The following is a 27,410-nucleotide window of genomic DNA, read 5'->3' as shown; positions in this document are numbered from 1 at the left end:
TTGATTCTACTGTACAGTCTGAAAAAGTATAGAAGACTCATTCACCCTTAAAGAGTATACTGTAGGCTACTACCAGTCCAGAACTGACCTCCTTTGCCACCGAGCCAAAGGAGGTTCACAATGAACTTGGTAACCGAAATATAATATGAAATCTATTTTATAAATTATCATTTATATTCAGGTAGAGCTGAACCAGAAAAAGTAACACCGTTTTTGGGAAGCCATCAATTGCATCAACCATTATTTTATTTTAAAGTTTTTGTGCTACAACTGACTTTTTGTTCCTCTCGAATAATAACACAGGACTTGTGTTATAAGAAAATGTTTTGATATTGAGTCAGCTTTTTGCATTTGGAAATTAATTTAGCATTTAATCAACAGAATGTCTTTTTTGTTTCAGATCTTTAATTATTTGGCTTGTTGGGTGTGGTGTAGTTGTGTTGCTGTATACAGTAAAGTTAAACACTAACTATAAAACAAATCCAAAACAATTATTCTAAGTGTTTTAACATCTCTGAAAAAAAGAGTTGCAGGCCACCTTTTCAAAGTTCACATACTTTATTTAAACCAAAGAGCAATAAATCTGATCAGCATTACAAGTAGAAAAATACTTTCCCCACCATTTCACATATAAGGATCACTGTTGTGTGGTTTCTTCTAACAGAAGCTCTCTTATTAAACATGAATCCAGGCAAGAGTTCAAGGCAACAGAAGGCCACGTTCAAGATAGTAGAACCATTCAAGTGACAGGGTGAAGGAGTTCATAGGTGATTTGTTTCACTGAAGATTTCTGCATTTGGATCTCTTACACAGCCGCTCATCACAACCTGCTACATAACTCCAATCAAACACTAATTACTCTACTAAAGTATTACACTCCAAGCAGGTCTCTAGTGCTGTGCTGTTTTGTTAATGGTGGGTACTGATGAGAGCCACATTCACACTATTATTCTGGAAAATATCAGATATTAACAGAGGATTAGTAAAAACACTGCAACATCTCCAATTTTAACTTGGCCAAAAAAAAAAAGAACATTTCAAAGTAATTAATAAAATTACCTCTTATTTAACTGATAAAGATGTGTCTCCTAATTTTCAAGCATTTATTGTGAATAAACGTAACTGAAAAATGATGTCACTTTTTTATTGGCTGAGTTACAGGAATGAAAATGTCAAACTGAGGAAACGTTCTGTACCGAAATTTGACATTAAAAAGAATGTAGAGTAATGTTCAAACCTAATGACACTTGTAAAGGTTGTTATTGACTGTGACTAACGCACATGCTGTGTTCTCACTTTGGGGAATGACATTTTATAATCTTTACAATCTAACGCAACAAATCAAAACAGATTCCTTACAGCCGTTTGAGCTCCCACTTGCAGGTACTTGTGATTCAGCCTGAATAAACAGAATGGTTTCTGTATTTTCACATGGCCTGTCGGATGCTTTCCAGGCTCTTCTCGATATTCTCAATAACCTCCACTGCAGCTTGTGGGATCCTGGTTCCTGGGCCGAAGATGGCACACACACCGCTCTGGTACAAAAACTCATAATCCTGCACACAGATACGACACCCAGTTATGATCATCTGCAATTACGAGGCCTCAGCCCCCCTAAAGACAGAAGGATGGGCACAGCTCCTACATGATTGTGCTGTTAATTATGCAAATGCTAATTCAACCTGGAGTATGCCTAGCAGGACAGAGATGAAGTGTGTGCTGCAGACACGGGACAGGAATATGACCCATGTCCTGTAAAGAGACCTGATTGCTGTGGTTGGTTATGCTTATTATTTAAAAGGTGAATCCTCATCATAAGATTGGTTCACTGTCCATATGACAGCAGGGTTATATGTATGTATGCAAGTGCTTCTTATGTTAAGCTACATTCGTGTATGGGGCTTTCATGACTCCGCGGCACCAGCTGCTGCAGATGTAACAGCCTAAGCTTGCCTAGAAGAGCTGTAGGGTAATTTATTTCTGTCTGTAGACCCACAGAGTATTAAGCATTGTGCTATTCATTATCCACTGCCTCCCTAGTGAGGGTAACTTAACAAGGCCAGTAGCCTGTATCAATGTAAGTGGCAGTATGATAATGCTCAGTCTGATGCACACAAACATGAGCTTTACTGCTTTTGATTAACATAAAGTCCATTGTCCACAGTCTCATGAGAAGTTGAAGTCGTCCTGTGTGCTCCATTAATTGAAAGAAAAAAATTCTAACATAAACAGAAAGCCGATGCGATTTACATACATTACACCTAGCTTTATAGCAGTATCTCTTCCCAGTAGCGTTAAATAATGCACGGCTGCAACTGTGCCAGCACCTGCTGTGAAAGTTAAGTGGAAGGAGCAGACCACACGCTGCATGACAAAGTGTCTGTGTGGACATTCTGCACACAGTCGCCACTGCCTTGACTTTGAATTCAAGAGAGCACAGATACAATGCCGCCTGCTGGTTTACGCCTTGGCCAAATATCTTAATTGCAGTTTATGTCCACCAGTGTTTCACACATGTTGGTGTTAGCCAGGGGACAGAGTTTATTATTAACCACTTCTGGCGACATCCGAACAAACAGGCAAGCCTGGAGTAGAGGAGAGACTGAACACTTCTCGATTGTGATGTGACGTTGTCCACTCGCATGGAAAAATGTATAAATCAGCTGGTCTATATTTCCCTCCAAGTGATGCTGAGTTATTGTTTTCACTGACTTCTGGTCATGATAACTTTAACCTTTGGCTCCTTAAAAAATGTGCCAGTTCATCATTGGGCCTAAAAGGTCCAGTTTTCTAAGTGCTTCTATGTCTAATGTACAGTATCCCCTCCAGGCATTCCTGAGATATTGTGTTCACAGGAATTGTGAAGGAAATAATGGCTAACCTTTTTTTTTTTTTTCAGACATTAAAAAGCCTTGTTGCCATTTGACCTCTCTTTGAAAAAGTTGAATTTGTGCAAAATGGTGTCATAGTTAGGGTTTAAAATATCTAGATGTGGTGAAAACATACATTAGACATAATGTACCTGACCAACAATATCTAATGAGTTTGTTCTTGTGTCAAAGTGAACATTTGTATTAACAATGAAGATAATCCTTAAGACGGTCCTGATATACTGATGTACCGTCCTTGTGTGTATGTAACACAAACATGAAATTAACACTGTTTTTTGTGCTAATAAGTAAAGGTAAAAGATTACCTGTGGTGGGATGACACCTCCGCAGATCACCAGGATGTCTGGTCTGTTGAGCTTCCGTAGTTCCTTGATGAGCTCAGGGACCAGGGTCTTGTGTCCTGCGGCGAGCGTGCTGACACCGACACAGTGCACGTCTGCATCCACTGCCTGCTGGGCAACCTCCAGGGGAGTCTGGTTACCAAGAAGACGTAGAAACATAGAAGAAGAAATGAACAATACAGTATGTAGGGTTGAGGTTTGCAAATTTATGATGAGCCAATCTGCTAAATGTGTGCCCAGGGGTATGATCCCTGTGCATTGTGAGTGTGAGTGTGTGTGTGTGTGTGTGTGTGTGTGTGTGTGTGTGTGTGTGTGTGTGTGTGTGTGTGTGTGTGTGTGTGTGTGTGTGTGTGTGTGTGTGGGGGTGTGTGTGGGTGTGTGTGGGTGTGTGGATCGGTGGGTATGCTTGTGTGTGGGGAGCTGGACTGTTTAACCTGTTATGTGTGATTAGGCTATGTATTGGTGTGTTTAATTGTAATGTTGCTCTTCTTTTGCTTTCATTCCGAGTCTTCTAAAGACAGATCTCTCAAGTTCTTGGGTTGTCCATTGCTCTGGCAATTGACTCTCTATATGCCTGTAAAATTGTCCTCCCCGTTTTGTCCTTTGTGTCACTGTTTGTTTTGTTATTTCACGAATAAAAGGAAAAAAAAACAAAAAAACTTGGCTGACACTGTGTATCTCCACTCCACCTGTAACTGTACCACTTACCTGAAACAGTGGCCCGATATCCACATCGAAGCCCAGGTCAGCGAACCCTGTGGCGATGACTTTGGCACCCCTGTCATGACCATCCTGTCCCATCTTTGCCACCAGCAGTCGAGGGTTCCTGCCCTCATTATTCTTAAATTCTGTAACTCTGAGATTAAATAAAAGGAAAAGCAATGGAACCCAACCAGTAATCAGTGTAAATAATAAAATGCAAGGTGACAATTAGGTTTATTTTCTACCTGTTGTGGGTCAAAGCGATCTCTTCATGCTCCCCAAACTCGCTGCGGTAAGCACCACTGACCATCCGGGTACTGGCTTTGTGTTCACCAAACACTTTCTTCATGGCATCAGTGATTTCACCAACAGAACATCTACAAGAAGAGCGGACAACAACTACTTCTTTGAGTTTTCTCTCTAGGGGGATAAATAAAGCAAGGCAATCCAGTTTTCCATTTGGTTACAACATGTTAAGACATATAATCAATATTTGAATATCCTTATAGCATTTATTGCAGTCCGTTTCATTAACTAAATAATTTGTTGTATTTTCTTATTGGATTGAGGGAGATAAAATAGAACGATCATCTAGCCGAAGTGTCATTTTTTAAAAAGCTGCTCATGTAGTTTTTGAGATGATTGAAATATGCAACACTTGACAATAAGGTACAAAACACTGTCTAAAGAAAAGCTTAACTCAATTATTTCCGTCATGACTTGTTCTGGTAATTGCAAGAATTAAAGCAGGAAGTCAAAGAATTGCTGTTGCTAATTAACAGAGATCACTATTTAGATCATCAATCAAGGGATGTTAAATCACAGTTATGGCACACATTTGTTTAAATGCATCAAGTTCCATTTAAACCTGCTTGTAATACCAATATCTTCTTAACTTATTGGGGCCCGACCGATATTAGGAATAGAAAAAATCTGATACTGATTACTTTCTTTGATCTATCTTCGTATTAGAGATAGATAGATACAGATATACAAATTTATTAACTAATCCCTCAAATGCAGTTATCAAACACTTGTGGAAAAGATATACAACAAAGACAATTTGGTGACTCAACTGGAAAGTAACTGCACATGCCGTGCATCATGGCCCGACACTGGAGAGTGATAATGCTTGTTGTTACCCTGGTGAAAGAAAACTGCTAGTGTAATACAATGAAACGCTATTAAACTGGTGAATAAATCTAATAATATCTGCGCATATCTGCGAGAAAATCAGCTGATGCAATAGTCACATGATATGCTAATATCGGAAGAAATTATCAGCTGGCCGATTCTTTACTTGCTCTTTCGCTTGTAAATAAAAACTTGACTAACAGTCCCTACTCAGTCTCACTTTTAGTTTGTCATTACTTTTAGAAGTCACTTTCAAGATTTTGCTTTGCAGTGATTTCAATTCAATAAAATATATAACGATATATCTTCTAATATCGTGGGTAATATTTTTTCTACTATCACTGGATTGCCTGCGATGATTTAGTTTGGCCTCAGCTTCCAAACCTTACGTAATGAGGAGAAACTTCCCACAATCATAAAGCATTATGAGAGTTATAATTAGTTTTTGAAGCTCAAATCATGCAGACTTAAGAGTCATCATTACAATCAGAGGTTTTAGTTTTCACCTGGCTCGAGCTGCCTCCACAGCCAGGGCTAAAAGGTTGCCCTCTTTGGTTCGGGAACACTCCTCAATGGCTGCCAGGCACTTCTGCGCTGCCTCTGCATCACGACTTTCTCTCACCTGCAAAAAAGGTCATGAGATTCGATCTACCTTGCTGACAAAATTTGCATTAAGAATTCATTTCAAAACAGTATGTGTATCATATTGTGAATGATTTGAAGAACTTATGCAATCTAATCTATCATTAATGTTTTAGGCTTTCATGAGAAAACAGCCATCCGCATTTATTTCACTAGTGGAAAATTCCCCCCTTGTTCCTCTGAGAAAATCTGTGATAAAAAAAAGAGATAATAAGACGTTCTCTGGTGTTAAATCCCTCATGGACTGTCAATGTGTTGATTGTTAAGTGATAGGATATCTCTAGTTTGTTAGTCTATTCATGCCATTGTTTCAAAGGAGCAGACGCATGGGGCTTTTAAACTTGCAGAAAACTCCTGAAAAACTCCTGATACTTCCAGTTGTGAACGCAAACAACCACATTTTTTGCTCAGACTTCATCCGGAGTTTCTCCTGCCAAACCCCTGGAATTTTTTCCGCAGCAGGTCCAAGTGAGCTGATGTGAGAATGCAGCGGGAGATTTCATCTCGAGCCAGTGGGAGTCGGTGTATTAATAAGAATAATAAGAATAATAATAAGAATAATAATAATAATACTAATACATTTAATTTGTAACGCACTTTACATTTTTGCAAAAGCACAAGCAGAAGGCTTTGTTAAAAAAGGTTTTTAGAGCCCTTTTAAAAGTGTCAACAGACTGTGGAGACCTCAGCTACTCGGGGAGAGCGTTCCACAGACTGGGAGCAGAGGAGCATAAGGCCCGGTCACCCATTGTGTGGAGTTTAGTCCTGGGGGGGTTGGTATTTCCAGAGCGGAGGCTTGGGATGAGGAGTTCTTTGAGATGGGGGGGCATTTCCATGGGTGCACTGGTAGGTGAGAAGGGTGACTTTGTATTGAATCCTGAAAGAGATAGGGAGCCAGTGTAGTGTCTGAAGGATGAGTGTGATGTGTTCATATTTACGCACTCTCATCAGGATCCTAGCAGCGCTGTTCTGAACATGTTGGAGCTTCTGGAGGCTCTTGCTAGGGATCCCGATGAGGAGTGCGTTGCAGTAGTCCAGCCTGGAGGAGACAAAGCATCTGGCAGGGAGAGTGTAGGACGGAGTTTGACAATGTTTCTGAGGTGGTAGAATTAGTTTTTGCACAGATGTTTAATGTGGGCTTCAAAGTTCAGTTGATGCCGAGATTTGTGACGGTTGGAGAGAGGTGGATGACTTGGCCAGAAAAGGTGATTATGGGGGATGACCTGATCTGGTGTGGGGTGCCAAGTCGAATCGCTTCTGTTTTGGAGCTGTTCAATTTGAGAAAGTTGTGCTTCATCCACGCCTCTATCTCCTCCAGGCAGGTGGTCAGTGTCGATGATGGCAGGGGTGCAGAGGGGGTTTGATTTGTTTTTAGGTAGATTTGCGTGTCAGCATAACAATGGAATGAAATACCATGTTGGCTGTTGACGCGGCCAAGGGGTAAGATAAATAATAAGATAAGATATACTTTATTCATCCCAGCAGGGAAATTTAGGTGTTCCAGCAGCCAGCATACATACAAACACACAACACAACACATACATACATACATATCCCACCCATACAAAAAAACTTGAGCCCACAATACAGTTTGATATATGATATATGCAACTCAGGCTAAAGTTTAAAAGTTTAAATGTCTTCTGTCCTTACTTAAAGGGGAGTCGTTATAAAGTGCAATTGCAGTAGGTAAAAAGTATTTTTAAATCTGTCCTTTTTGCAGCTTAGCTGCCGTAGCCTCCCACTAAAAACACTCTTTTGTTCACACACAAGATTGTGTAAGGGATGCATGTTATTGTCCATAATGTTCAACAGTTTCTGTATCATCCTTCTCCCCATCCCATTTATAGCATATAGATAGTGAACAGGGTGGGGCCGAGGACTGATCCTTGGGGGACACCGCAGGTGACAAGGTGAGCCTGGGATTTTCTGTCTCCAAGGGACACATGTTCGGTTCTTCCAGAGAGGTATAAACAGAACTTGTCCAGGGCGGAGTCAGAAAGACCGATGATAGAGTGAAGGCGGTTGAGGAGGATGTCGTGATCGACGGTGTCAAATGCTGCTGTCAGGTCGAGAAGAACGAGGAGAGATGGAGAACCAGCGTCAGCTGCCATCAGCACGTCATTTGTGACCCTGACCAGAGCTGTTTCTGTACTGTGGGCAGAGCGGAAGCCAGACTGAAATTTCTCAGATAGTTTGTTGTGTTGTAGATGATCGTGAAGTTGAGCTCTAACTGCTTTTACCAGCATTTTGGAAATGAACAGAAGGTTGGAGATGGGCCTGTAGTAGGCAAAGACATCTGGATTTAGGGTGGGTTTTTTGAGAAGTGGTGATATGACAGCAGTTTTCATCAGTTTTTGAAGGTCCAGTGTTAGTGAGTCCGGGTTTTTGTTTTTTAGATTTCTGAAGTGAATCTGGCGCTTGGGTCTGGTGAGAGCAGAATGGAAAGGCAGCTCCATTGAGACAGCCTTGTGGTCAGACACACCCAAATCGTTTGCTAATATGTTTGTAATGGGTGCAGTCCAGACAGTCCAGTAGTTCTAAGAACTCAGCTGCAGGTTGGCTGGAGGGGGTGTCGACGTGGATATTGATATCTCCAAGTATTATAATGTTGGCAGAGGTTGTGCAGAGTGAAGAGAGAAGATCGTGCATCTCTGAGATGAAGGTTGAGTTTGGTTCGGGTGGCCAGTAAATGAGAACAATTGTTATGGTGAAAGGGGGTTTACATTTAAATGCAAGGCATTCAAATGAGGAGAGTTCAGGCAGGGGCAGGGGGGACAGTTCAAATGAATTTTGGAAAAAGACAGCTACACCGCCACCCCGGCGCCCAGAGCTGCGGGCTTTCTCGAGGTAGCTGTAACCAGGAGGACAGACTTCATTCAGGGCAGAGAAGACGCCTGACTGGTGCCAAGTTTCAGTTAGGCACATTAAGTCAATGCCCTTGTCCGAAATGTGATTTTGAATAAAGGATGATTTGGATTTGAGATTGTGCATTAAAAAGCTCTATTTTGACTGCTGAGGAAGGGGAGAATCGTTATAGAGGCCGAAGAAGACTGGAGTCCACTCCACATTTTTTGTGCAGCTTGAAGTTTGGTGATCTCGCGGAGTTTCCAGTGCTGCTTGTTCCAGGGACAGCAGCGTACTGATGACGTCGCAGACGTGCAAAGGTGCACTCAGCTGAGGACCAGATGGAATGGAGTAACCGGGCTTGAAGTAAACAAACTTTTGACGGGAGCTTCTGTGGATGTAACGGGGCCGACGCAGAAGTCCAGGTTGTTTAATGGCAGGGTTGCATGTTAGAGTGGTCCAATTGTTGAGTGTCAACAGTTGAGTGACAGTTGTATTGACTGTCTGCCCCTGACCGCTACAATCTCCGTGCGCGTAATTAAACGGCTGCATTACGTTTTCTGTTCATCACGTTGATATTGTGATTCTGTTGAACTGCAGCTGTGAAGAACACTGACCTACATCAATGGCCTTCACTTCTATGACTCGTTTCTTTAAAACAAAGTGTCTAGAGCCAAGTGCACTGCAACAGGTACTGAAGACCTTCACTAACATCTTTATGTTATCATTATGTGTAAACAGGTCACGGTACATAAATGACGAAGATGCAGCCTTGGACAAATGGTGCATCTTGACAGCACAGCACGGCCCATTCAAAGCTTAAACATTGTGTCAATTGTGTCCATCAACAGCTGTGTATATGTATATATCTCTAGATATAGAAGCGTATTGTCCAGTCAAATAACACAAAGGAGCTGCGTAAACAGCAGATAATTCTTTTAATAATCCAACAATCTGCTTTGTCTGACCGACAGTCAGAAACTAAAATATTTCACTTTCACACAAGATGTTTTATTTCTAGATTCTTAAAGTCATTTTTAAAAAGTTGATGAATCAACCTATTAAATATTTTTATTAAAAGGTATGTTTGCATAACCAGTATAGATCATGTACATTTTGCATAAAATCTTTTCCTCCTCGTTTTTACTGACCTTTAAATCCAAAAAAAGAAATATTTACGTACCAGATCATTGTTTACAAAAACATTAAAAAAATATTTACGTAAAAAGCGGGAAAGCAAAAAAAAAAAACATACACCTAGAGATGCTAGTCACTTCGCATTAGTTTCCTACTGACTGAACGAATGCTACTACAGTAGGTCTTTCACACTTGCAGAAAACTCCTGATACTTCCAGGAGGAGCTGTATGTGTGAACACAAACAGGCAAATTTTTCACTATGACTTCACCCGGAGTTTTTCCTGCCAGACCCCTAGTAATTTTTCCGCAGCAAGTCCGAGTGAGATGATGTGAGAACACAGCAGGATATTCTCTGGAGAATTCACCTCGAGCCAATGGGAGGGGGGAGTGACATGCATGTCCTGTGACTTGAATCAGTTTACTGACTGTCTGACCACCACCTCTACGATCTCTGTGCACATAATTAAATGGCTGTTACATGTTTTCTGTTCTCCAGTATGTTGTTCTCCGCTCTTTTGTTGATAATGTCATTACGTTGAACTAAACCTAGCATTGACTTGAAGGCAAATATTCTCAAATGAACTAGATATTTTCAGGGGTACATATGTGAAAACGGCTTTAAGCTGATTGGCCTTAATTAGTGGCAATAAAAAGGAAAAACGCTTAAAACTCGTCTTGTTCAGTCACAAAAAAGAATTCATTACTTGAGGGGGAAAAAAATTGTCATGTGGGACTGGCAAGTTGTTGAGTTCTGGTCCAACGATAAATCAATGATGTCATTCTTTGTCACACTTCTTTCATGTCACAAAAACGAGAACAGCTTGTCAATCGAGACATCCCACAAGATACAAAATGTATTTCCTTTGAAACATCTGCCCCTTGAGCACAGAGCACCTAATTTCTGGCCTATCTTCTGACAGCTTCTATCAATATGTAATGACATTTCAAAAGCCTGCTGACCTTCTAACAGACCCAGTGAACCCCGACACACAGACAGACAGATGACTGCAGGTAGAGGAATCCTCTTCTGTCATCTCACATACATCACATCTGATGGGTGAACATGTCTGATGTGCCTTCATAGATAAATGTTAGAGATCCGCCCACTGTGAAAATCTAGGCCGATACAGATGTTTAAAAAAACAAGTTTGCCAATAGCAGATTCCGATTTGTTTCATTGCATCTTTTGGTGTTAGAGTCCCATGCCTTCTCTCATGATTGACCATTAAAAAAGGTTCAGAGTTGATATCAGCACATACTGAAGTTAAACTGGTGCTTAAAACACATAATATCCTGATTAAGCTATTTCACAATAAAAGTGTTCCAACAACAACATAACAGGAGGGGCCTTTTATTTTGAAGGATTTGTCAGTAATAAAATTGTTTATCAATAAAATAACTACAATTAGCGGGGGTTTTCAAGAACAACCTAGGGAGTTACAGTGTTTACAGCCACTCCTGTGAACACTGGTCCGAACCCCAGCCCCCTTCATTTAATCATCTTGGATGTAAGCCAGCAAGTTATCAGTTGAAACACACCTTCAGAAGGTAGACTCATTGCAATAAATATGCAAATCTGTGCTGCGCTCAAGTGAAACAGAGTCAAGACATTCCAGCACGTTGCCTATGTTGCCTATGTCCCAGACAATCCGAAAGATACACGCTGCAAATGAGCACACCAAATTAATGTTGCTGTTATTTGCTGAGACTCGGGAGGAGAGAATACAAGTTTTCACTCTCATTGTAAAAACTGACACCTGCCCTGACACGGGGTGGAGGCCTTGCCCTTAAGGCAGTGAGCATATGTGACCAATAGATCATCAATGGCTTTTCTTGGGAGTTCTAATCTAAAGGAGCTGCAAACAGTGTTTGTCTCTAAAGTGTCTGTGTGATGCAAAATATGGCAGCATACAAATTGTGACATATCTTACATTGTCCTGCGAGGTGTATTCAGTTCTCACCAGGCATGCGTTTCCTAGCATAATTGATACCAGTGATCGATACCACCCCTAACATATGACAGATTTTTGGTTTATCTCACACTTACTTCCGGCGCCGACGCGAGTGGCCGCATATCCAGTAGCTCCATCCCTGTCGTATTCGTTTTTAATATTTTATCGGTGTTTTTGCTAACTTTACTTTGACTTGGTTATTCAAGGGAGAAGCTGCTCTCACTCCGAACAATGGGACAAGCCGGCATCGTTCGCCCCATACCTGAGGAGCTGAGACGGAGGTACAGAGGCTGCAGAGCCGGAGCCAAGGTAAAAGCTAGGCTAGCGGCTAAGCGGTGGAAGTACAAGCCCTGTGTTCCGTCGATAGTTATGGGGAACGTTAACTGTCTAACCAACAAGACAGATGAGCTGGCTGCCCTTGTGAGGAACGACATTTAGAGAGTGCAGTTTAATGTGCTTCTCAGAAACCTGGCTGACACAAAAGACCCCCGACGCTAAGGTGGATCTACCGGGCTTCACAACAGTGAGAGCGGACAGGAGGCAAACGGAAAGGAGGGGGGCTTGCGCTGTTTATTAACACCAAATGGAGCTGCTGGCGGTAGGTCTCCGACCATACTACATGCCCAGGGAGTTCTCCCATGCCATTGTTGTTTGTGTTTACATCCCTCCGCGAGCGCACGCTGAGACCGCGTGTGACGTCATCCACTCCACCATCGCGAGATTACAGACACAACACCCTGATGCATTCATTGCCATCTCTGGGGACTTTAACCATGTTACATTGGACTCAACACTACCGGACTTTCACCAGTTTGTCAGCTGTCCTACCAGGAAGAACAGGGCAATAGACCTCCTGTATGCAAATGTGAAAGAAGCTTACACTGCCATCCCTCTACCACCACTGGGGAAGTCTGATCACAACCTGGTCCTTCTTAACCCACAGTACAAACCAAAGATTCAGAGACACCCAGTAACCACACGCACCTTCAGAAAGTGGTCTCCTGAGGCAGTGGAGACACTAAGTGACTGTTTTGAGTCGACTGACTGGAGCACCCTGCAAGAGCCACACGGTGAGGACATTGAGGGGGTCACACACTGCACCACTGACTACATGAACTTCTGTATGGATGTTGTAGTTCCCACAAAAACTGTGCGCTGCTTCCCGAACAACAAGCCCTGGATTACCAGTAATGTCAAGGACATCCTTAACAGGAAGAAGAGGGCATTCAAGGAAGGAGAGCAGGAAGAGCTGAAGCGCGTGCAGGGGGAACTCAAGGTCCGGCTCAGAGAGGCAAAGGAGGAGTACAGAAGGAAAGTGGAGAAGAAGTTGCAGAACAACAACACGAGAGAGGTCTGGGAGGGCATGAAAACCATAACTCTGTGAGTCATGACTGTCTACAATGGGTGTAACACCCGAGTCCCACTGTCTGTGATGTTTTCAGAGTCCTATCTTCAGTTTGTTTACATCGCCAGGACGGCCGGCCAGCTCATCCCCTCGTGTAAAAAAAGTTGTTTAATTGAGGGACTAGAGAAAAGAAGAATAACATACTGTACTCACTGCTTAACTGTGTTTCTAGATCACGCTCATTTCAGGTAAATTGACATGCAGTGTGAAGATACGAGCATAATAAAGATCGCTAGCATTAGCATGCAAACACAACAATGCAGTGCAAGTTGTTTTGGTTTCATGCTGGTGCTCAAAGGCGACATCTGCTGGATCAAAAAATCACATATAAAGCCTTTAAACATTTCCCTTCATAAAACAGCTGATTACTTGAACATATAATCCTTGATTATTTATTCATCATTATTTATATTTTGTTTTTGTCAATGGGGTAGAAAAGAAAATGTTTACCTGAAAAGATAAATCTTTGTAAAGATTGGCCTTTAATTAAAAAAACTTTGAGATTAATATTCTCTCATCCTTTTTTCACGACACACAAGAGATGCGTTGTTAAAAAAAGTAACTAAGTAACATTTACTTAAAGTACATTTTAAACAAGTTACTTTTTACTTTTACTTGAGTACATTTTTAAGCTGGTACTTTTACTTGTACTTAAGTAAAATTTTATCAAAGTAACAGTACTTTTACTTGAGTAGAATATATTAGTACTCTTTACACCTTTGTCTTTTCGATATCATAGATAAAGTAGTTGAATGATCAGATATCTCGAAGAAACACTTACCTTTTTCAGTTTTTCAATCTGTTTCTCACGTACGACGGTGTTATCAATCGCCAACACCTCCACTGTCTCCTCCTTTTCCAGACGGTACTTGTTCACTCCGACAATGACCTCTGACCCTGAAAAGAAAGAAAAGAAAATGAAAATCAGCAACAACAGAGAAGAAAATCAGCAACAACAAAGTACAACACAGTGATTGCACAATTGTGAACAATCTTTTTCTAAGGATGTAATCAAACACTCTCACTGAGGCAATTGGAGACAACACACAAAAAACCATTAAGTGTCCTGAAAGAAAACAGACCTGAGGAGATTACAGGTACCAAACCAGCCGGGATCTGGATCATTATCAAGATGTGCAAGACAGCAGAGAGCAAGGCAGACCCAGTGTTATCAGAAGATTACCCTGAGCCTGTACACATCAGATAACAGTAACCAGCAACTTGAAAAACATGGGACCAACATCCTCGCTGACTTTATCTCTGTGTGCCTCCTTTTGTCTTTTAACCGGGCTACTTCTTACAGACATCTATTTAAAAAAAAACCTTTTTCCCAGCTAACTTGACCTTTAAATTATCTTCATGTATTATGGTAAGGTACTGAGCGGAAGCAAACATGCTACCAAGGTGAATCAGAAAGCCAATGAATATCAATGAGAACAGGCATCAGAGGGATTACAGACAGAAGCCACACAAGTCTGAGCAGGTTCTGCTCTGATTCGATGCAGTAACTCCGGGTATTAAGGGAGGTTGACAAAAGTAATTTCCAAAGAGAAACAAGGGGTGTCACAATAACAACAACATCCAGAACCCAAATCTGGTGAGCTGCTTTCAAAAACTTGGGGATGTCCTGTACATATATTGTTGCTCGTCTAAAGAAAATATTTTCAGCACAGAAAAGCAACGGTGTAAAGAAAAAACATAATTACCTTGTTTCTTTTCACCATTTATGAATTAAAATGTGTTTAAAGCATACGGCAGTCCAAGCTGGGCAAAGGACCCTAACAAATCAGGAAAAGACATAGCATAACTGATGAAACCTATTCAGGAAGTGAACATGAGTCTGACCCTGTTTACAACTTGTATCAACATCCCTCCTGGGTGACTGGATCTCAAGCAGGCAGACTTAATGCTACGTTTGAACGCACCCAAATGCATCCTGACGACGCATTGAGATTTGAAGACTCAGGCTACATACTGTACGTAGGTGGTCTGGGATGCTTTAACCCACAGTGATTTGGCAGTGTGTATGTACGTGTACCATTGGCCACATTCAGCCCCCTTGTTTTTCACCCCAGCACACTAAAATACAAATAAACAATAAAGTTTTTAAACTAACACAGGGTAAGCAGTGTCTTCGAAGTCAGGATCCATCTTGTCTAACACAGGGTCGTAATGTTCTTCACTGACATTCCCCGTCACCTTAGAAAGAGCTGCTCTCGTTTTTTTTCTTTTTAAGACTTTTCTTTTAAAACAGAAAAATTATTATTGAAGCTGTGTTCTTGTCAGTGCAGGATTACGGCGATGTCATTTAAAGACATGCTGCAGCTTCAACTCTGAAGCCTCTCCACGCCATCTATCACTCCACACTCAGGTTTATAACTGGTGATCAATTTGACACTCACCACTGTGACCTGTATGAGAGGGTCGGTTGGCCTTCTCTTGAAGAGAGGCGCAACAAACACTGGTTTTTATATATCTTTAAGGCTCTTATTAGTAAACGTACACCTTAAATAACAGACCTGTTGGAGTGGAATTTGGGCGCCTACATGACCTGTTCTTCTGATTGGCTCGTTCTTAAAGTCCCTCGAGCTTTTTCTGAACTTGGTAAATCAGCATTTTCTTTTGATGCTCCAAATTCGTGGAACGCCCTCCAGCAAACTCTAAGGATCGGAGTTCTTCCCTCTCTCTCTCTTAGTCTCTTAAGTCTTTCTCTATCTGAGGAAAAAATGGACTACATTAATAACCCCCTTCTCCCTAAAACGTTGCCCAACTGATCATTGATAAACGCCTTACACTGTTAACATTTCCTCTCCAGCAAAGACAAAAAACAAAACAAGAAATCAGTTTTCTTACATGACCAGATTGCTCTAAAACCCCTCAGGGGACTCTGACCTTCATAAATTATTTTCTTTTGACTCTTCCAGTCAGTCAGTCAGATTATCCTCTGTCTGAGTTGATGCCAGTCAGGATCAGCATCAGGCAGACTGGATAATCCATACAGTCTGTGGTCCACCATGGTACTCATGTAGAAAACATTATTCATTTAATGCAGGCTGCATCAAACTCTGTCTTCATGCTGCTTTTAAACTGACAGTCACACTGACAAATGCTGGACCGTTAAATACCATAACCTTCCTGGTTATAGACCTCACATGTGCAGATATTCCTCCAGCTCAGAGCTGACTTAACAACACACAGCTTTTTGAAACAGCACCGGCGTTATGTTATCTTTCTCTTCACATTGTACCAAAAGCTAAAGCAATGAGTGGGAATTGATTCTCTGTAGACCAGCTACTTACTCTGTAGCACAGTCTCTCTCGAGGACTGCTCTATTTTTGAATGACTAGCTTCATATATCAGTAAGTAAGTAAAGTTTATATTTATATATAAGGTCACACAAAGTGCTTTACATCAACAAAAAACAACATGTACAAACAGGAACAAACGAGTACTTCATAGATAAAAAGGCCTGTCTTAATCCTATAAGTCACAGGGAGCCAGTGCAGAGATTTCAGTATTTCCTATCTTGCTACCAGCAGTAGATCAAAACCAACACTGTTATCATGGGACGAGAGGAAGGAAAACTTCAGTGGTGTTGTAAGTCATGGATAGAATAACTCCCACAGCCCAAGTTCAAGACGACATTACATCTTGCGAATGCTAAACAATAAAAAGAATGCATAAAAAAACTTCAGTATCATGTTCCTTTGTTCCTATGGTTTAAGGAATATCAAATATTGGATACCGTAGGTGGTCTGGGATGCATTTATCCACACTGGCTATGTAGTGTGTACGCACGTGCCCTGGGCCACATTAAGGACTGTCCACTCTTCCCGTTACTAAGGCAATGTTGGTATCTCCATTTGTTGAAACAAAGGTCTGGACTGTAGCCAATACAGAAGCCTGAGTACGAGTACTTTAAATGACTCTTACTCCCAGCATGCCCTGCCCTGCAGAAACACTCACAGCATGCTCTGCAACATCGACACATAGGTGTTAAGTGTAGGGTCGATAAAAGCAGTCGCCTCTCATTGTTCCATCTCTTCACATGCTTCCAGCTTCAGAGGAGACACCCATCTCAACCTGGCCTCATTCCACGGCCTGTTTTAAGAGTTTTGGCACAATCACATAACTAGTGGTCGAGCACAGAGTTTTCTTTCTTAATCTTCTTTGACGTCATTGAACGTAACTGGACAGGAGCGCTGCAGACAGCCCCATGTTACCTGAAGAAGAATACACCAAGGAAACGCTGCTCCTGCAAACCAGAAAGACAATAGAGCATTGCTCAAATCTGACTCCTGCTGCCGTCTCTTTTCATCTGCCACGGAAACCTGCCTGGATCTGTTGATTTTAACAGTCAACAGATTGAAGACCAACCGAACCTTGAAACAGCCATCAGAAAAGTGATTCCAAGTGAGGCTTTAGTCTGGGCACAGAATAGTATAGGAAGGTTTATTTTCTAACAACTGATGATCGTGCATTATTGTTGACTGAACGTCGCAGTCTGTTTATTATCTGCTGTAAGCTGCTGCATTTGTTTTTGTTGCTGAACGGCCGTGTTCGCCTACCTGTGTTTAATCGATGCTGTTCTCGCTTACTCTCAGTTTTCATGAGCTGTAAATAAGCCGTAATCAACTAGGGATGGGTACAAGTACTCGCCGTTGATCCCATTATTCGAGTAACATTTTGTTACTCGCGCACCTGTGCAAGCGCTACTTTTGGCTACAAAACTTGAACTCATACAGCGTTACATGTGTGACCCAGCTTTTTGTTTTCGCCTAACTGAATATACTAGGCAGGAAAATAATGAACGGGATACAATCGTATGACTTATGACCGGCCACGGCTTCAGCTTTAGTACACACCGAGCCAGATTTCAGCAAAAACAACAGTTTTTTACGGCAGCTACGGCAACTCTCTAGGAACAAATTATTACACCGAAAGCAAAAGCACAATAAATACAGAACCGTCAGCTACACCTGCGACATGTCAGTCAAGAAAAGTGATGTCTGGAAGTACTTCGACAAAAACGATTAGTTAATGTGCAGTGTAAGATATGTGGCGTTAAATTTGCATACCACCTTTGAGTATTTAGAAAAGCGCTATATAAATCTAATTTATTATTATTATTATTATTAAACTTGCATACCACAGAAATACTAGTTTGATGTTGTGCTTAAAGCACAAGGAGAAAACAGCGGAGACAGAAAACAGGCAGTCTCGCATCACGTCATTTGCTAGCCCTGTTAGCACACGTCATTGAAATTGAAATCGCTTTCTGTTGTTGGTTATTTATTTATATTTATGTTTAAATATTGGATGTTTATGTCATTTTACAGGCATAAAGTCTACAATTCCGGTCCGGGAGGTCCGTGTCCGACGGACCCTTTTTTTTTTGTTTACAGTTAAAAAAAAAATTAATAATAATCTGCGGGTACTCGAGTACTCGTTCATTGGGTAATTCGAGAAATCGAGTACAGGGATTACTGTAAATTACTATCCCTATAATCAACAAGATTTAAACAAAAAAAGGCTTCAAATATTTCCCTAGTGTAATTAATCCAGAATATAGTGAAGTTTCACTTTCTCACTTCAGTAACAGAAAGACATCGACTTTTCTGTGATATTCTAATGTTTAGAGCTGCACCTGTATAACTACAGTATGTCAACAATACAGAGCTATAAGTCTCACTTTTCTTTGATAGCCTTAACCTGGTTAATGAGCTTGTCTGATGCATTACTTGACATGAACCACTTGATGTCTCAAAAACATGCAAAACGTAACAAAGATTATAGTTACTAATGTAAGCTTACAAACACAAATTTCCTTTTTGCAGAACTTCCCAAAAAGACACATGACAGGTTCCAGCTTATCGATAACACTTCCACCAGTGAGCTGGCTCTGACTAAACAATAACACATTGCATCTATGCAGGTACAGTATGGAATATATAGTACTGTCTGTCTATAACACCCTTCCCCCCAACCTTTTGTTTGCAAAGAATTAGGGATTCCACTGGGTTTAGTGTTGGTTTGGTTGTGTCTGAAAATTTGGGGAAGACAACAGAACGATGCAGCTATGTCTTGAGGTCCTGAATCATTTCTGCAAGAGTTCACTTCAAACTAAAACCCGCATTAGACATTTTCACTTGCGAGAATTAGCAAGAGAATAAAAGCTTAAAGAATGAGAGTCATTAAAGTGAATAGCAGATAGTATAGTCATGCATTACCTGAGTCAATACGGGCCTGTCTACGAGCAGCACATTCCTCAATGCGAAGTTTCGGTATTCCCTCTGCCACAGCTCTGGCCATGCCTCCCACCTCTTCAATTTCTTTGATGAACTATGCAAAGAGAAAACGCAGGTTGTAAAAGACTGGGAAGAAATAGGACTGGTAAAAAAAAAAAGATCAAACCTCAACACCGTTTTCCCACTCGTCCGTAAGACAGACCTTTAGAGCTGTGTTATAGACATCATCAGTGAGTGACTCCATCATGTGCGAGCCCCCCCAGGGATCAGCCACTTTGGGGATGCCCGACTCTTCCTGGATGATGATCTGTGTGTTCCTGGCAATCCGAGCGCTCTTCACAGTTGGCAGGCCGAGTGCTTCATCAAACGAGTTGGTGTGGAGTGACTGTGTCCCCCCGAACACGGCCGCCATAGCTTCAATCACTGTACGGACCACATTGTTGTACGGATCCTAAAGAGGGTTTACACGGGGAAGGGATGTTATTGCAGGAGCGCTTGGAAGTGTGATAAAAAAAAGATGAAGGGGCTCTCTGGTAGGGAAAAAAAAGCGTAGTGTAACAACCATATGTGTACGGTGCTTCTCAATCCATCTTCAAACCTACAGAAGCCTGTTTTTGCCACTACACATGAATGTTTCTCAGCATGTTATTAAAAAGCAGTGTGAATGCTTTTATCATTTCATAGACATCAAAATAAAGGATGCCTGCATTTTGCCAGAAGATTGCCTTCGTATTTTGTCCCCTGTATTTTCATCTCACCATTCTGATTCTGTAGTTACAGCTTTATCTCGACACATATTGAGAACTTCGACTCGTATTAACCTGTTCAGTGAGGGACCAGCCTGAAGTCTGGCAGTGTGTGCGGAGGAGGAGAGACTTGGCAATTTTGGGCTGGAAGTTTTCTTTAATGAGCGTTGACCATAACCTCCTGGCTGCTCTCAGCTTGGCAATCTCCATGTAGAAATTCATCCCAATACCCCAGAAGAACGACAACCTGACAACACACACACACAAAAAAAATGGTGAAAACAGAGAAAGACATAAATTGGCCACCATTACCCGCATCATTTGGACAAGTGAAGGATTGAGAACATGTTGGGCTGTTGAGCAGAATTTCATCAAACTTGTACAAAAGATCAAATTGTGACAACACTTGACCCAGAAGTAGGCATCCCATGAAGATCAAAAACATATTAAGCAGCAATCAAATGTTTCACAATTAAGATGTAAAAACCTGACCTATACATATAATATGTGGACTGAGAAGGTTTGGGAAATTTACCACGTGGAACAAATAACATACACCCTGCCATCACCATACTAATGCAGTGGAAGTGATTCGAGTCTCGCTTCACATTTTGAATTACACTTCTTGTATCTTTTCTGCATCCAGATTATTGCACCTCTCTGTGCATATATGCTCATGTCAATATACCCATGTATCTAAAAGCACACACACAGACACACACAACTCTCGTCCTTGACCAATATCTTTTTTCTTTTCCTGTTTCTTTTATGTTTGCCTGCATTTTTATCAATTCCTATATTGACATATACTTCATACTTCAAGCTAGAGTCTTGTTTGAATTGAATTTTGTTCAGGGCAATCTAATCAAAAACACCATTATGCATTTATGGAAAAATGTCAGCTGGATAATTTGTCAATCAACATGTATGCTTCAGGATTCAGATTCAATCAACTGTGTAAAGAGAGAGAGAAGATAATTCATCTGTCACACAGCCAACACAGTAGAGGTGGGAATCACCAGAGTCCCTACTATACGATATTATCGCGATATTGAGACACGATACGATTCTATTAACATTTTGCGATATGCTGAGAATTGCGATACAATATTGCGATTTAACTTTTTTGACTTCAAATTATGTCCACTACACTAAACTAAATCGAGAACTTTTGTCAAATAAGATAAAATTCTCGGTCTGTTTATCTCTCTTCAGTCTTTTTATTTGTATTTCCGTCTAATTGAACTCTAACATGAATTCTAAACAATGCAACTACCGGTGGTTCAAAATGAATTGTGCGACCCCTTCAGCAGTTAAAGATAAAAAGCATATCTAAAATATAATAGTAAAAATATCGATACTGGGCCGCCATGACACGTTATAATATCACCACACAAAATATTGCGATACTATGCTGTATGGATTTTTTTTACCCCACCTCTACAAGATAGAAACATGTTGGCAACACCGTTTTCAACATGGAAATGAGAGCCCGACCGATTCATCGGCCAGCTGATATTATGGGCCGGTATTAGCATATCAAGTGACTGTTGGTATGGTTAATTTATCGCAGACATTACTAGATTATTTATTCACCAGTCAAATAGCATTTCATTTGAGTTTCACACACTAGCAGTTCTCTTTCACCATCACTGCGCTAAATGGATTGACAAACATTATCACCGATATATCTGATTTTTTTTCTCTCCCCAATAACAGTATCGGCCCCAAAAATCCCATATCGGTCGGGCCCTTATAGAAATATTTGACAACATATAGGATTGAACATGACATAATGCTTTTAGTGAAGCACAACAGATACTGTCAAGAAACGGTGCTCCTCCTCCTGTCGCCCTACAAACACACTTTGACAGCACAATCAAAGCCTTCCACTACAGAATGAAAAAGTGCAAAAGGGTGACATGAGAGTCACAATGAAATCAACTTCTACTTCTTCTGCAGACCAAAGGTCGAGGGGAAATCAGGAAAAAAGGCAGCACGTAGATTAAAGTATATGGTGCAAAGGCCTCCATTTCATACAATTGTGTGACAGCTGTATATTCATTCAGACTGTCACTCAGTGAGGTCTGTCTTTTCAGATGTAATTATGTGTCCAAGGGTCAAACCAATCCAGGCCCTAAAGGATTTTTTTGAGAACTGCATCTATATGTTACTCTCCTTTTATCTAAGTGACTGAAAGACAGTGAAAGAAAAAAAGAAAAGAAGGAGGTCACAAAATGGAAATACATTCGGAGGAACACTGATTGAGCAAAGTGAAGGGTGAGAGTTTTGGTATATAATCAACTGAATGTAAAAACATAAAAACAAAGAATCACATGTAACAAGAAGACACTGAAGTCACTGCCTTAAGTGGCCTGAAGTGTGATGTATGAACCAACACACGAATAAATATCAATTATTTAATCTTTCTTACTTCACCAATCATATCTGCTTCATGGCACAAGAAAAAGGCGACATGAGCTTAATTTTTAATGTCACATAAAGACGATGGATTTTCAAAGTATTTAAAAATGTATATGCAAGCTCCTGCTCACTGTCTAACTTGCAGTGTTTTGGTCCGGACACATTGCCCGTTAGTTCAAAGCAAGTAAGACAGAGACAATGATCTGCTCTGTTACCTTTGAATGTCTGGTAAATGAGAGAGAGGATATTACTGTCACTGGTCATCACCACATCTCACACAAACTCTCACCCAATATCTTTCTTAACCCCCCCCCCCCCCCCCCTCTCTCTCTCTCTCTCCCTCCCTCCCACCTCTTTTTGTTGTCTTTTCTGATTCTTCTTCTGTCAGAACTATGTTTTCAATCAATCAGCTGCATTCACATGACTTTGACTTGCTTTTCTGCTGTCAAAACACAGTTTCTTTAACATCTCTCCTTGCACAGGCAATAATATTTTCTTGATGCAGCGGATGTTTGGTTTCAAAATGTCTGTCCAATTAGTTTATTTTCAATTGTTAATTGCCGAGCACCTCCAAACATAAAATGCACTGAGGCCAATCAAAAGGCTTTGGTGAAGCCAACGTTTATGAAATCTGTTCTATTTAAACAAGGGAAATGAATTAATCCTCATCATTAACAGAAGAGTAAGTCAAAGCCTCTGTGAAATACTGTTCATCAAATGAAGTTCCTGCTCTCAAACAGGACACCAACACTTGTCCTCATTTTGCTACACCACTGTTGGACTTAATGTTCAGCAAAAATGTCACCCATTAAACAAACACAAGTGTCTGAGAAATATGGGGTGCAAAGTGAAAGTGACATCATCTGGTGACAGCGGTGGTGCTAAGAGCCAAGTCACACGCCGCTCGCCTGATGGTGGCGTCACGGTTGACATCTTATCTTAGATCATGGTATGCCTTTATTCTTGTAGTTATGGTTTCAAATAATTGAAAGTACTTGAATATATTAAACATGTCTTTTTGAATTAATAAGCTGTAGTACTTAAAAAAAATACAAAAATCACATACAGCATTTCCCTCTAACTCTTTTTAGAAGGCATATCTGACAGGATTTCATCTTAAGTGTGAGAAACATGTCGTTGTAATGGTGTTATAAGATGTGATAGATAAAACTAAGTGTTAACTAAAAGTGCAGACCTTAAAACTACAGACTCCCTGGATCCGTTAAAAGTTTCACACTGCATCCTCCTTCATTTTACTCTTAATGTTTCAGTACGGACATCTTAAAGGGGCAAAATGCAACCCTGACATGCAGTGTTTAAAGTTGGTACTGCAGTTCAAGTCTTGAAACCTTACTGCATTTCAAACCTCTCTCCATTTTTTAAAAGCATGTCTTATATTGATCCTTAAAACGGCCTACCTTCTCTGGTCAAAACAAAAACAGAGCATTCAGGGCCAGAATCTAAAGTTAGGAGAAGGACATACCGGCTGCTGCATTGTTGTCAGAGAAGCCAGCACTTCAACATAGCATGTTTCCTAAATGTCTGGTGATATGGGAAGGTCATTTTAGGATTTAATTCAGTAGCTATCTAATATTTTATATGGATGAACCTCACCGACAAAGAATGGTTCATTTTTTTCTCCCTGTCAAATGTCTTCTGGAGTTCATTCTTTTGTCATTTTGTTATTTATTACAAGTGTCTCTCTTTCAGTCAAGAGCCTGTAATAATGTTCAGGAGGTACGGATGTGAAGACGGCTTCAGCTCAAGCCCGAGTACCTCGTGGAAACTCTGCAGTAATGTTGAAATCCTACCAAACAATCCTTCAGAAACAGGGAGGATGCACACGTAAAAGAAAACTCTCCTCTCCTGATATTTTTCTTTACCTTGGGGCGAACTCATCGATGGTTAAGCCTGCTGTCAGTCCGGTGCGGCAGTACTCCAGGCCGTTAGCGATGGTGTAGGCTACTTCTAGGATGGCATCAGCTCCGGCTTCCTGAAGATGGTAGCCACTGATGGATATGGAGTTGAACTTGGGCATGTGCTGTTGACAGAGAGAGAATATTATAACCAGTGAAACTCCAAATATGGGGATTGTAACAGTAACAACTTGACAAAAGAAGCATCAAACAATCCGATTATTTAAGTAACAGTGTGACTGTGACGTACTTTGGAGGTGTACGCGAAGATGTCTGCAATGGCGTGCATGGAAGGTTCCGGCGGGAAAATGTAGGTGTTGCGGACCATAAACTCCTTCAAAATATCATTCTGAATGGTGCCGGTGAGTTTGGCTTTGGACACACCCTGCTCCTCTCCGGTCACAATGAACATGGCCAACACGGGGATCACAGCTCCGTTCATTGTCATTGAAACAGACATCTTTTCCAGTGGGATCCCGTCAAAAAGCATCTTCATGTCTTCAACCGTGTCTATAGCAACCCCGGCCATGCCAACGTCGCCGTGGACTCGTGGGTTGTCTGAGTCATAGCCGCGGTGAGTCGGGAGGTCAAAGGCCACGGAGAGACCCTGTTGTCCAGCTTAAAAAAAAAAGGAATGAGCCAATGAGAGCGGAGAGTGAATCAGAGCTCGTGGAGGAATGGAGATACATGTGTCAGAGGAAGTCTTAAATTGGAGCTAAAAAAAAAAGAGAGCTTTAAACGGGCAAATAATAGTCAAAGTAAATCAAAGTTTATGAGTACAAAACAGCCTGAGAATAACAACAGCACAAAGGATTACATTTTAAATCCTTAGCCCACTTGTCTTTAACCATTACTTAATAGTGAACATCGTAGGCACACGTTGACTTCTATTTAAGCTTGATGTTTACTGGATGAATCAAACATATGATAATAACGTCAACAAAGTGGAGCAAAATGTAAGACTGAACAAATGGAGGTATGATCCAGGTCCATGCACTCTTTACGGCATCAGCATAGTAGTCTTATTTTTAGAGACGTTTGTACTGCTGCCACTTATGCACGCCGTTACTTTTACTGGTCTGCTGCCTCAAACCAAAAAAAAAAGAATACAGCATGATTATCAGGCAGTAAACAAAATGAATAGTCATCATTGAGATTCAACAACTTCAGATTAGAACACCAAATGTTTGTGTCGGGCCCCTGCAAGCTGTGGTGACCTTGAAAAAGGTTAAAATTCCTCACTGCACACTCACGTGTCCAGAATATGCACATTACCCACAGTTCTGACCTTCTACAAGTTCTATTAAACTTCCCTTCTATTGTAACTCGTTTTCCCAACACACCATGTAATTCAGTGAGTAGCTTTGAGTTCGACAATGCAGTGTTGACGGAGTGCTGCTCAAGTTTGGGATTTCTAATATACTCTCTTAAAAAAAAAGTGCACTTCAAGTAAAGTGAGCTCCTGTATATCTACCGTCCCATGACTTATCAACTCACTGCAGGGTTGCAAAATGTAACTGCACGATAGAAATGAAGTGGTGAAGACGTTGATGTGTGAGAGTTTGGCTTACATTTCAAATCAGATTAGAAATAACTACATAAAGAGTGAAACAAATGTACCTTTAATGTTATCCTTATAGAACTTGTTGCTCTCCTCCACAGTGCTAAAGCCAGCGTACTGTCTGATAGTCCAGGGTCTGTAGGTGTACATGGTGGGATAGGGCCCCCTAGTGTAGGGGAACACTCCAGGCAGTTCATCTGCCCTGCCAGCCGAGTCTGCGTCAGTGTACACCGGCTTGATGTTGATTCCCTCGGGTGTGCGCCATATCAGGTCCTCTGGATTCTTCCCCTTCAGCTGTTTCTTAGCCAGACTGGCCCAATCGGAGTGCAGGTCGACCCGGTCCTGAGACGGTACAGAGGTGTGGATCAGAGAGCGGAGTGTGCGTGCTGAGGAGACAGAAGCTCCGACAAGGCGTCCAGCAGACATCGCCGCACAGGCCCTCCGTGCAGTCAGCATGCTTTTCTGTTGCACCGGATCACACGCACATGGATAACCTGAGGCGGGCGACATAAAAATTAAAAAAAAAAAAAACAGATGTGATGAAAACACACAAGACGGGGTGAACTTGATATAGGAGTGAGAGAGTTATACTAACAGGTATGGAACAAATAATCACACGTGTAGTCACAATTTACATAAGAACGTTTAGAATATCTGATCCTAAAGACAGAAACAATAATTAAAACAATTTCAACCAAGTGTTTTATTAATATAGTAAATGTTAGTGGGTGTTTTCTCCTGCAGGCTGACACCCTCCACAGGTGTAGGTGTTTGATGACATGACAGCAAACAGCAACACAGTATTCTTTCACACACTTCAATTAAATGATAAAATAACCCGGATGGAGTAAAACTTTGAATCAAAGCTCACATTTCGTCTCATTAAAACGAAATAACTTCACTTTCCTAACACGTACAGGGCTGAGCATGTCCACAGCCAGCAGCAGAGACTCTATGCTGTGTTTGATAGATAGCATTGTTGTGAGTAGGTTAGCTACTTTAGCTTTGTGGAGGGCCGAGTCATCAAACTACTTCATTATCTCAACTCTATAAACATGTTACAATATTATGTGACTAATGCACCACTAGTAAACAAAATAAACGTGATAATGACACATGGTATAAAAAGCTGCAGCTGCGAGCACCTGATCAATGTCAAATAACCTCTTACACTATTAGCTTTGGTTTAAGGAGCTTAATGGTTGTCTGCTAACATGATACATTTTCTAGGCATGTTACTGCTTTAAAAAAACACATTTTACATATTTTTTAAGGTATATTTCTGACCTTGTCGTCTGTTGTGTTCTTTTCAGATGGACGGAAAGGCGTGAGTTCACCTGTCCAATGAAGTTTCACAACATTAGCAGTCAGCCAATCGCTTGCCGGAGCAGTGGTACGACCTCTGACTGGTGACACCGGAAGTGAAAGTGATCAAGATAGTTGAGAGTCGTAGAGATCTGTAA

At 41.1% G+C, this 27,410-nt stretch overlaps 1 protein-coding gene across 1 annotated transcript; it reads right to left on the bottom strand.

The window, feature by feature from the left end:
- Positions 1–539: 539 nt before the first annotated feature.
- On the bottom strand, positions 540–26,436 carry mmut (methylmalonyl CoA mutase). The gene is made up of 12 exons (XM_061052472.1): positions 26,007–26,436; positions 24,637–25,004; positions 24,354–24,511; positions 20,122–20,293; positions 19,503–19,751; positions 19,283–19,394; positions 13,834–13,949; positions 5,575–5,690; positions 4,180–4,311; positions 3,941–4,088; positions 3,197–3,364; positions 540–1,556 (listed from the first exon to the last, which is right to left on the bottom strand). The coding sequence occupies exons 1-12, from the start codon at positions 26,401–26,403 to the stop codon at positions 1,428–1,430; spliced, it is 2,265 nt and encodes a 754-aa protein (XP_060908455.1). The 5' UTR covers positions 26,404–26,436; the 3' UTR covers positions 540–1,427.
- Between the last annotated feature and the right edge of the window lie 974 nt (positions 26,437–27,410).

The sequence above is a fragment of the Labrus mixtus genome, chromosome 12 (assembly GCF_963584025.1).
Source record: "Labrus mixtus chromosome 12, fLabMix1.1, whole genome shotgun sequence".
Lineage (NCBI taxonomy): Eukaryota > Metazoa > Chordata > Actinopteri > Labriformes > Labridae > Labrus > Labrus mixtus.
Note: the sequence above shows the minus strand (reverse complement) of the source record. Positions and strands in the feature narration are given on the sequence as shown.

What these genes read in the sequence shown, in the direction of transcription:
- mmut (XM_061052472.1), bottom strand. Translation starts at nt 26,403, where the DNA reads ATGCTGACTGCACGGAGGGCCTGTGCGGCGATGTCTGCTGGACGCCTT. An exon ending in ATCGATGAGTTCGCCCCAAG is followed by an intron (nt 20,294 to 24,353) that starts GTAAAGAAAAAT and finishes GTGTGTTGTCAG; the next exon opens with GTTGTCGTTCTTCTGGGGTA. An exon ending in GTGGAGGCAGCTCGAGCCAG is followed by an intron (nt 4,312 to 5,574) that starts GTGAAAACTAAA and finishes CTCTTCTTGTAG; the next exon opens with ATGTTCTGTTGGTGAAATCA.